Here is an 11,668-nt window from a genome sequence, read left to right on the forward strand (position 1 = left end):
CATGAGTAGGAGTTAACAGGGAAAGAGTAGGGGAGAGATTTCCAGATAAAGAGAACAATGCATAAAGGTCATAGAGAACGGAAAATAGTTTCATTTTCTAAACAGCCCATGGAAGGTGTCTGTCATTTACATTCCCCTAAATCAAGATGTCTCAGAATATCTGCCAGGTGCACAGCCCTCTCTGGCAGGACTCCTTATCCACGGCTCCCCTACGTCTGTACTGCATGGACCTGTAGGCTGGACCAGAGACCCACAGGCCCCGGGGTCCTGTCCCACCTGTGCTGTACCCTGACACAACAAAGACTCTTTCTTAGGAAGTTTAATAAGACACACAGGCAGGGCACAGAAAGTAGAGAGGTAAAGAAACACAAAGACACAGGGGGGTGAGGTAATAACGGGAGGAGCAAAGTCAAGAGGATGAGAAGAAAGAATCAGTCAAGAGTAGAGTAAGTAGGGAGGGAGAGAGGCTGAGATGGAAGGTTAAGGACAACTAGACTTGCTCTCAGTTCTCCAGAGTATAGAGCCACTGCTTTAACCTGAACAGAATGAGCAACGTTCCAACTGTCCATGGAACCTGACTGTCCAGCTGTAGAAGCTGTCCTAAGCTTCCTTACCTCCCTATACATTTTAATAATATAGATATTTATATGGACTGAATGTGCGTGTGTCCCCAAGCCTAATCCCCCACCTCCTACCAGGTGATGGTATTTGGAGGTGGGGTCTTTGGGAGGTGACTGTGTCATGAGGGTTGAGCCTTCAGGAATAGGATTAGTGCCTGTATAGAAGAGGCCCTAGAAAGAGCTTCCTTTCCCCTTCTGTCACATGAGGATGCAACAAGATGGCTGTCTATGAACCAGGAATTGGGCTCCTACAAGATACCACATTGCCGGCACATCAATCTAGGACTTCCCAGCCTCTAGAACTGTCAGAAATAATTTTTGTTTATAGGCAACTCAGTTTATGGTAGTTTGTTACAGCAGCCAGACAGACATATACATACATACAAATTGCCCAAGATAGCCTGCAAGAGCCTTCCACTCCACTCAGGATAGCTGGGTTGGTGATTGCAGGTAAGAGAACGTGAAAGGGCTAGCTATTAACCTACAGGTAGCCAGGGTTTGAAGAGGAGTCTACCCCTGCCCAAGGGTGTAAACTTTACTTTAGGGTTGTTCAGATATCTTCTTCAGGGTACTTCTAGCACAACAGCAGTCTTATCCATTTCCTACCCTCCTGACAGCAATGAGGTCTACAAGGCAGCTGGTTGGATCCTCCTCCCACTTCTCAAAATGAGTCATGTTTCTCTTGCCTGAATTTTTCATATAAAAATGAGGCTGGTGCTCAGGAGGGGATATCAAGCCTACGTAATGATTGTGATATATTTATAACTTCTCAGATGGTATGATGTAAATCCAGAAAATACCATTATATTCCATTTAAACTGAATATTATTTAGAAAGAAAATACAGAGAATGAATGGTTGAGCGTGCTTCTACTTTGTAAAACACATGTCAGGGATCCTTGCTGCTTCTGAAAAAGATCTGAGTTATTCTCATTGCTTGCAGAATAAAATCCATACAACTTCAAGGACATTGGTAGTCTTACTACTATCTATGTCCTCAGCTGCCTCTCCTACTATATCCATTATCTACTTTTATTTAGTAAACTTTTAAGGAGCAGCTAAACCACCTAGCTAACCATCTAGGAACAAGATTTAAAAAGGAAAAAAGTCCCAGCCCTCAGGAAGAAATAGAGGAGTCACTAAATTCAATCTTATCTGCAAACGCTATGTTAAAAATCATGCAATAGCGGGCATTCAGATTTGTGAATTCACAGGGTAGGCTTCTTGGAGGAAATTATGGGACTAGAAAAGTGAGTAGGAGTTACTGGAACAAAGAACAGCATGAGAAAAAGCACAATGGAATGAAACAGTTAAATATTGTTGAATGTAAAAGGGATTATTAAGAAGTGAGATTGGAACAGTGGGCATAGAAGAGGACTCAAGAGGCAGACAGGAATATGAGGCATTGTTTGGCTGGTAGTAATTGGTTTGTAAGTAATGGGGAGCCCTTGCAGGTTTTTGTTTGTTTAGACAGTCCTGCTCCGTTGCCCAGGCTGGAGTGTAGTGGCACAATCATAGCTCACAGCAGCCTCAAACTCCAGCTTGAGTGATCCTCCCACCTCAGCCTCTTGAATAACTGGGACTACAGGTGCATACCAGCACCTCTGGCTATTTTTGGCTTTTTTTTTTTTTTTTTTTAGAGACAGGGTATCACTACATTGCCCAGGCTGTTGTCAATCAAACTCCTGGCTTCAAGGATTCTCAATTCTCAGCCTCCAAAAGTGCTAAGATTAGACTGGTATGATCACAGCATTAAAAGACTAAAAGAGGATGAGAGGAGTCAGGGAAACCAAATTAAGGCTGCCTCTTTAGAATCCGCATTGTAATAACCCAACAGTGACAAGTGATAACTGTCAATACCTTCCAGGCAAAGACCACCAGGAATTCTCACCTGCAGTTTATTCCTCCTTGTGAGGAGGGTGACAGCACTCTATGGGAGATTCTGGGGGTTTCAGAAAGAAACATTAGAAAGGATTTGGGCTTGTGTTAGGTGATTTGGGAGAGGGTCCAAAGCATGGGTTTGTTCTGGATAGGGTGCTGTCAGGAAGTGGGTGCAATTCTATGACCAGGAATCTTAGTAAACCTATCTGTAAAGTAGGAGAAATTACCACAGTCAGAGCAGTCTTATCTGCTGTTGACATTCTGTGCAATTATGTGCAACAGAACGCCAAGGCCTTCCTGCAAGTGCCAAGGCCGCTACCAGATGTCAGGGACTGCTTCTCATACTTTTTCTACTCAGTTTTGATGGGCTTACTTCATATTCCTCAGATCTCAATAGTAATATTCATGCCCAATTCCCAATTCTTTCATTTTTTGTAGATTTTTGTAACTTGTTTTTCCAGGGCAGGGGGTGCTATATGCAAGTCAGTAAAATCCTATTTTGCCCTACTCGTCCCAGTTTCTCATGTGTGAACCAAAAAGATAACAGTTCCACTTGCCAGTTATTCGCACTGCTGGGAAATGATAAAGTCTGCAGAACATTTCATGTCTTCTAGAAGTACCACATAAATACAGAATATTGACTTTCAAAAGAGCTCAGTGCTAGTGTCAGCAAGTTCAGAAAAGGAAGCAGTTTCTCGGAAGCCTCAGGAAGCAGCTCTTCATACGCTGTAACTCATTTAGGAAGTGACTTTGCTTGCAAACAGAGCCTCCAGCTTCATAATTTCTAAGATGGATATATTAATTAGCTTGACTGTAATAATTATTTCACTATATCAAAATATCATGTTGTATACCTTAAATATATACATTTATTTTCAAAAAATTTTAAAGATATGAGTGATGTTCCTCACTACCCCCACCTAAAGGCTAGTCTCTTACCTCATAGCAGAACATAAAAAAAATTAACACCTACATAAGATATTAGTATTGTAACCAATACTAAAGCTTTATGCTAAAGACACTGGGTTTTAACTACTGAATTTGTGAGGATCCTTTTATTCAACAAATATTTTTTAAACTCCAACTATGTTTCAGGCACAGTCTAGGCCCTTGAGGGCCACATCAGTAAACAAAGACAAAAATCCTTGCCTTTATGGAGCTTCTATTGGGGCAGGGGGGCAGACCATAAACAAAATCAGTTAACTATACATAGGATAGTATGCTATGGAGAAAAATTAAGCAGAGAAGGGAATAGGGAGTGATGTACCTAGAGGCGATCAGTGCTAGCCTCACCAAGAAGATGACATTTGAATAGACTTAAGGAAGGGCATTCTGTAGGAAGAGGTTCTGGCGGAGGCAAAAACCAAAGCAAAAGTCTTAAGGCTCCAGCATTCAAGGAGACCAGGCTGGCTGGAGCAGAAGGAGCAATTACTTTGAAGAGGTAACAGAGCCCATAGCCCATCATAGTATTTTGGTTTGTTCCAAGTGAGAGGGGAAGCCATGAAAAGTTTAGAGTCGAAAATGAGATACAAATTGTATCTCAGGGACAGCAACTTTTGAGGAGTTTTGCTATAAAGGAGAAATGAGGTGGTAATACAGGGGATGGCAACAGGTGTCAAAAGAAGGTTGGTCTGTTTATGAGAAATAATAGCATGCTTGTGAAGATAAAATCTCACCTTAAAAATCACAATTCTAGGCCAGGTGCACTGGCTTATGCCTGTAATCCTAGCACTTTGGGAGGCCGAGGCGGGCAGATCACCTGAGGTCAGGAGTTCAAGACCAGAGTTTTCACCATGGCCAACATGGTGAAACCCATCTCTACTAAAAATACAAAAATTAGCCAGGCATGGTGGTACGTAATCCCAGCTATTAGGTAGGCTGAGGCAGGAGAATCACCTGAACCCACGAGGTGGAGGGTACAGTCAGCCAAGATTGTGCCACTGCACTCCAGCCCGGGCAACAGAACAATACTCCATCTCAAAAAACAAAAATCAGCAAAAAAAGTTATTTACATCATTATTGAGACAATTGCTTGCTGAGTAAATGGGCTACAAAAACGGAATCTCCTTGGTGTGCATTTCATTTTAATAAGTTACTTCTGTTTCAAAGTGAACCACTGAAATATTATGCATACTATGCTATGATGACCAATACTTTATCCTGCATATAATTAACTTTTTTTATCCAGATGGAAAACTTGCATTAATGTTGGTTACATGCATAAACATGATAAAATACATATATACTGGAGTTATAAAATGTTATAAACTTTGAGGTAACACGTGAAAACACCTCGTGTACATTATCTTGGAAACTGACCTTGCAAGTCAGTGCACTGAAAATGTTGAAAGTGGCTACCAAACTATTGCTGAGACTCTGGAAAACTTGGGAAACAATATATCTTCATGGAAGGGAAAAAAAAAAAAAGATGGGCACAATGGCTCCATGTCTGTGCTATTCAAGAGACTGAGGTAGGAGGATCACTTGAGAGTAGGAGTTCAAACCACCCTGAGCAAGGTAGAAAAACCACATCTCTAAAAAAAAGTTTTTTTAATTAGGCAGATGTGGTGGCACATGCCTGTAGTCCCAGCTACTTGGGAGGTTGAAGCAGGAGGATTGCCTGAGCCTAGGAGTTAGAAGCTGCAGTGAGCTACAATCACACCACTGCACTCCAGCCTGGGCAACAGAGTGAGACCCCATCTCATTAAAAAAAAAAAAAAAAGAAAGAAAAACAGAAAACAAAAAAAAGAATACACTGAGTTCAAATCCAGGCTCTGCCACTTGCTACGTGTAATTCTGAAAAAATTCTGAACCTCAAAGTCTGTTTACTCTCTGTAAAGTGGAGATATTAATAATAATACTTACTTCTTAGGGATTAAGTAGATTGAATAAAATCATGTACCCTGAGCTCAGAATAATGTCATATATAATGATGAGGAGAAGTGTTAATGCAAAATACAGATACTCCTCTACTTACCAAGGTGTTATGTCCCAATAAATCCATTGTGAGTCAAAAATACCATAAGGTGAAAATGCATTTAATACCCCAATAAACCCAGAAAGTGGAAAAATCTCAAGTCCAGGAAGTTACATCCCAATAAATCCATGGCAAAGTCAAAAATCTTAAGTCTAACTATCATAAACCCAGGACCATCTGTAACTAAAACTGAAGTCCCTGGTTACAGGAAAGACATTTAAAGCTGTCAGTTAAGTATACTAACAAGCTCACTAGCTTAGGAATCAGAAGATCCAAGTTTAAATTACAGCCCAGTTTTTTTCTTGCTAGGTATGTGACCTTGGCTAAGGGCCAATCACTTTGCACTTCAGCCCTTCATTTAACTGTTAGGTATTAATAATTTTAGTTACCATGTATTAAGCCCTGACCATAAACTATGCAATCTGATACGTTTACATACAGACTCCACTCTTCACAACACTCTTCAAGACAAGTATTCTAATCTCTATTTTATAGATGGCTAAAACTGAGAGAAGTTAAACTCATTCAAGTCCACACAGCTCATAAATGGTAGAACCTGGGTCCATGTCCAAGTTATCGCGTTTAACCTGCCACCTGCCTCCCCTAGAGATCAAAGGAAAGTGTCCTGTGAAAGTGTTTTTTGAAAAAAAAAAAAAAAATCCTATATAAATGTAAAGTATTATTATTAGTAACCTATATCAATACAAATAATTCACAGATGGGTTTACGATTTGCCCCTTAGTACCTGGGAACTTCGAAAGAACAAAGGGTTACACTTTAAGGTCTTTCGTCTCCTCCTCGATTTCCCTTGAACAGACCTGATAAACAACTAATTAAAGAACTCCAGGTGCCGCTGTATGCCACTTAAAGACAGCTCTCTGCACTACTGCGAGTCCAGGGCAACAAAATTATGTGCTTTTCCTAGAAATGTGGACAAAATATTTTGTTGAGCTAACTTCTCACACCTACCTTTGCAGTTCACTTGGGTTAGCACAAAGAAAGTGATCACATAAACGTTCGCATAAACTAGTGCTTTCGGTCATGCCTGTGTCAAACTTAGTTCCAGGCCCGCATGCAATCTAATTAAAGCAAATTTCAGTCCCGTTTTAAGGATATGATGTAAAAGAGCTGATTTTCCTCATGAAAATTTTGTTAACTAGTCCCATGGGATTAAGTATGAATCTCTAGGTTATCCACTCTTGGAATAACAGCCCAGCTTTTTAAACTTCTTGGAAATACCACCCAAGGATTTCTGGTGTTGATGTTAGAAATGACAGATTGGGGGAAAGTGGGCCTCCGTTTCGTATTACCTGGAAGGCTCTTCAATTTTTCCCCCCATTTAATCTGGGTATCACCTGGAAGGCACTTCAATTTTTTTTTCCGTTAATCTGGGGAGATGACCTGCGTGACTCTCACGCCTGCGGAGGAAACAGGAGAGTAACGTCCAGATGAGGTGGAGGGTATTAACCTGCCCCGCCAGATCGCTAGTCTGGGAAGGTGCTCACACCTTGAACGGCCGGCGGAATCCGGGACATCTGGAGCAAACACATTTGCAAGCGGAAGAAAGGTTGCCTCCCCCAACCCGCTTCCCAAAGGCCAGATCTCGGAGCAAGGGGGAAGGTGACTTCCTCCGGTCGTGCCAACTTACCTTTTCCCTTCCCGGGAAGGCCCACTCACTTCCCCTCGGGACGCCCCCGGCGGACTCAACACGGCATGGATTTCGCGCTCCGGGAAGCGCCGCTCAACCCTCCTAGGCCCACCAAAGTCCGCGCGGCGCGGCGGAGAGGCGGGAGAGCGTGAGCACTTGACGCCTTACCTCCGACGGCGAAATCTCAAACGCGCCCGCGATCTGGGCGTAGAGCTCCTGGATGCTGGAGAAGCCCTCCACTCGGCCCGTGGCGCTCCCGTGCGCCAGCTGCGCGTGGAAGACCAGCCTGCGTGCGGGAGCCCGGGACGCTGAGGGGCTCCCGCCGCCCGCGCCCGTCGGCTCGCCCTTCACCAGCCCGGCGGTCTCCTTGGACTTGGCCTTCTTCTTCCCCCGTAGCCTCAGGGGCATCTTGCAGGGCCGAGGGCGCGGGCCCACCTGCGCTGCCGGCCGCCGCCTCCTCCCTGCCGGCGCCTCGGACTTTGCGCCCCGGGCCCCGCGCAGGTAAAAGCAGCCTCTGGGCCAATGGCAGCCGCGCTTCCGCCTGGCTGCGTCGGGTCGGGGCCCCGACCTCCACCCCTGGACCGGAGCAGCCGCCCGCCTGTCCGCCCGCCCAGCCTCCTCCGGGATGGATCTGGAGAGAAAGAAAGTTACGCGTAGTCCCTCATCCGATCACCAGGTTTATCCCCACTCCTTGTAAAAAATGGCTCGATTTCCGTGAAGGCCTGAGGATGCCGACGCTGCGGAACAGTACGCCTTAGAAGACAAACACGCTGGCCCTTATGTGCTTTTCATAAATCTGTAGTAGGCACCCACGCACGATCTGGCCACAGGCCTTCGAGTCCGTACGTCTGGGGTTTTGGGAATAGGGATTTAAGTAGAAGTCAACCTTCGTCTGCATTTTCTGCGTCTTACACTCTGCAGAGCAGAATTGGAAGAGAAAGTCACATAACCTTGAGCTTGGTGCTACGTCGAATTCATAAACACCCTCAGCCGGGTCCTCGGCCCCTCTGAGTTTTCCTTTTGCCTATTTCCTGGGCCGCTTCCTCTCCCAACATTCAGCACGCCTCCAAAGTCATTTGCCCCAGCTCTGCCCTTCTTAGTCTCTACAGAGGACCTTACCTCATATAGTACAAAGAAAATTGAAGCCATTCGGTGTGAAGTATGAGTTCCCTCAATTCCCCACCCCGCGTTTATTGCATTGTTTTCAAGTCCAGTCCCCTCCAACTACGTTTTTTACAACAAAGCAGAACAGTCTTGAATTATTAGCTACGAAATTTCCTCACTTCTTCTCTGCTCTTAGACGCACTGTGATCAGACTTTGCCCCCACACTCTACTGAAATTTCACTTACTATGCAATTTCAGTGGAGTGAAATCACTATCATATCTTAATTACCAAACACAAGTAATTCTTTTAGGTCTTTATCTTACTTGATCTGCGTTGCCCATTTTATTCTTCTTAAATTTTGTCCTGTTTTAGCTTACTTACCTCTCCTCTCCCCATCCCCCACCCTGCTCCTTGCTAACTGCTACTCTCCAGGAATTGTATTCACCGACAGTTTTTCCTCCACTATCTTCCCTTCTTACTTAGCTTTGCATGTTCTTCCTGTATGGCCACATCAACATTCTCAGTTTCACAGACGTTGCTGTCTACCAAATATCTCCACCTCCAGCTTATTCTACCAGAAAGGGAATGTACTGTAGGAAACTCAAATTGAGGCTAAACAAAACTGACCTCATCATTTCTCCTGAATGTATCTTTTCTTTTCTTTTTTTTTTTTTTTTTTTTTTTTTCTGATTTTAGTTAATAGGATCACCAAGCACTCCCAGACCAGACATTGTGGAGTCGGTGTATCAGGATTTTTCCTTTTCCCTCACCTCTCACATCAATTCAGTCCTGAAAATCCGTGTTTCTCAACTTAAGGTTAGCAGATGTACTGGGGGAGGAGAGTCTTAAGAATTCCTTAGGAGCCCAGCGCGGTGGCTCATGCCTGTAATCCCAGCACTTTGGGAGGTGGAGGCTGGCGGATCACCTGAGGTCATGAGTTCGAGATTAGCCTGGCTGACATGGTGAAACCCCGTCTCTACTAAAAATACAAAAATTACCCGGGCTTGGTGGTGCACACTTGTAGTCCCAGCTACTCTGGAGGCTGAGGCAAGAAAATCGCTTGAACCCAGGAGGCGGAGGTGGCAGTGAGCCGAGATTGTGCCACTGTACTCCAGTCTGGGTGACAAAGCGAGACTCAAAAAAAAAAAAAAAAAAAGCTTTAGGGCTTTAGGATAACTTTAACATTAACATTTTTATGTTTCTGTGACTTAGAAAAGTAATACAGGGACACTGCACTGAGCCAGTGCCGCTGCTGGTGCTTCCCAGGAGAGCCAGGGCAGCTTTCGACTTGGCCCTCATCCAGCTTCAAGTTTCTTCATCAAATCAGATAACAACACGCGAGCTTGTAGCCTTGTCCAGGAGACAGCAACAAAAGGAGCCAAAATAGTTTCTTTGCTGGGATGCTTTAATTCTCCATATGGCACAAAATATTTTCCTGAATATGCAGCGAAAATTCCTGGTAAATCCACACAGAAGCTTTCTGAAGTAGCAAAGGAATACAGCCTCACTAGAGGTTCCATCCTTGAAGAGGATGCTGGGAAATCATATAACACCTGTGCTCTGTTTGCACCTCATGGAACTTTACTAGTAAAGCACAGAAAGGTCCATCTGCTTGACACTGGTGTTCCTGGAAAAATGACATTTCAAGAATCCAGAATGTTGAGTCCGGGCAATAGTTTCTCCCCATTTGATACTCCAAACTGCAGAATGGGTTGGGGCATCTGTTATGACATTGGTTTGCAGAGCTTGCACAAACACAGGCTGCCAGCTGTTGGTTTATCCAGGGGCTTTCATTTCAACCACTGGACCAGCCCACTGGGAATTGCTTCAGGCTCTTGATAATCAGGTGTATGTGGCCACAGTCTCCTGCCCCACATGACAAAGCCTCCTATGTTGCCTGGGGAGGGCTCTCAAGGAAGAAACAATCATGTATTCAGACACAGACCTTAAGAAGTTGGCTGAAATCCGTCAGCAGATCCCTATTTTTAAACAGAAGCAATCAGACCTCTGTGCTGTGGAGACAAAAAAGCTCTGAAGTTTATGTTTCCAACGTGTCACAAAACAAGAAGATATGATTCTGCAACATAATCAACTCCCTATTCTTTAATGAAGATCCTTTTTTTAAATTTCAGCCTTTTCCTTCCCAAGGAGCTCTCTATTGAGATGATAATCCTCAGCAAGCTGATACTTTCCACACCACATTAAATAGTTAAAAAGGAGCCTGGAGCGCAAGAGCTGGCTCTGAAGTTCCTTCCATATTTACGTTGCCTCAGAGCACTTTGTGAAAGTAACAGATCTTGGTATCCTGGTGATTGAGTCACCTAATACAAATATATTTGTGTCATGAACCTCTTATCCCACTTGCTGGAGTTGGAATCCATTATCTAGAAAGCTTGATCTGGTGCCATTCTTTTCCTAGCAGTACCTTGAAGTTCCATTTTTGGTCCTCAAGTAGCTATAGGACGTAAGGTGATAGATCTTTGGTGTTTGCTAGAGGAGGTGGCAGCCCCTCCCTTCCTAACAGCCTTTGGGCTCTTCAAATTTAAGAAGAAGTTCATCATTCAACCCCAGACCCTCCTGGTCTTTGGGGAAAGACTAGGTCAACAATGACCCCCATGGGAGAATGGCAGTGGTGGCATTTGGTAAAGCCAACTTAGTATGAATCTCTGCAAAAGATTTCATAGGGTTGAGTGTCTGCAAGTCCAAAGTCCCTTTTTTTTTTTTTTTTTTTTTTTTTTTGCTTTTTCCCCTAGTAAGACTTTCTAGCTCCATAGATAAAGAATCACTGTACCAAGTGATTCTTAGACTCTTTGGTCTCAGAATTCTTTTACACAGTTAAAAATTAAGGACTGAAGCCTGGCACGGTGGCTTACGCCTGTAATCCTAGCACTTTGAGAAGCGGAGGCAGGCCAGGACCTGGCCAACATAGCGAAACCCTGTCTCTACTAAAAATACAAAAATTAGCATTGCGTGGTGGCACACGCCTATAGTCCCAGCTACCCTGGAGGCTGAGGCATGAGAATCGCTTGAACACGGGAGGCGGAGGTTGCAGTGAGCCGAGATCTCACCACTGCACTCCAACCTAGGCAATGGAGCGAGACTGTCTCAAAAAAATAAAAATAAATTAAAAATTTTAAAAATAAATTAAGGACTGAAGCCCGGCACGGTGGCTCAAGCCTATAATCCCAGCACTTCGGGAGGCCGAGGTGGGAGGATAGCTTGAGTCCAGAAGTTCAAGACCAGCCTGGGCAAAGTGGTGAACTCTGTCTCTACAAAAAAAAGAAAAAAAATCAGCTATGTGTGGTGTTGCATGCCTGTGATCCCAGCTATTCAGGAGGCTGAGGTGGGAGGATCGTCTGAGCTTGGGAGGCAGAGGTTGTAGTGAGCTGAGATCATGCCACTGCACTCCAGCCTGGGTGACAGAGTGAGACACTCAC

The 11,668-nt window shown here is 44.2% G+C and overlaps 1 protein-coding gene and 1 pseudogene across 2 annotated transcripts in view; one reads left to right on the plus strand and one right to left on the minus strand.

Moving 5' to 3' along the window:
- The window catches only part of LOC105482690 (GIPC PDZ domain containing family member 2), a 102,736-nt gene extending 94,514 nt beyond the window's left edge, over positions 1-8,222 (minus strand). The window contains exon 1 of one of the 2 annotated variants that reach the window (XM_011742942.3): positions 7,294-8,222. In XM_011742942.3, the coding sequence (XP_011741244.2) occupies positions 7,294-7,533 (240 nt within the window). In that variant the 5' untranslated portion in view covers positions 7,534-8,222. The remainder of the gene's footprint in view (positions 1-7,293) is intronic. The other variant, XM_011742944.3, reaches the window with a different exon arrangement.
- On the plus strand, positions 7,648-10,266 carry LOC105482843 (omega-amidase NIT2 pseudogene; annotated as a pseudogene).
- The last annotated feature ends 1,402 nt before the right edge of the window (positions 10,267-11,668 follow it).

The sequence above is a fragment of the Macaca nemestrina genome, chromosome 1, assembly GCF_043159975.1.
Source record: "Macaca nemestrina isolate mMacNem1 chromosome 1, mMacNem.hap1, whole genome shotgun sequence".
NCBI lineage: Eukaryota > Metazoa > Chordata > Mammalia > Primates > Cercopithecidae > Macaca > Macaca nemestrina.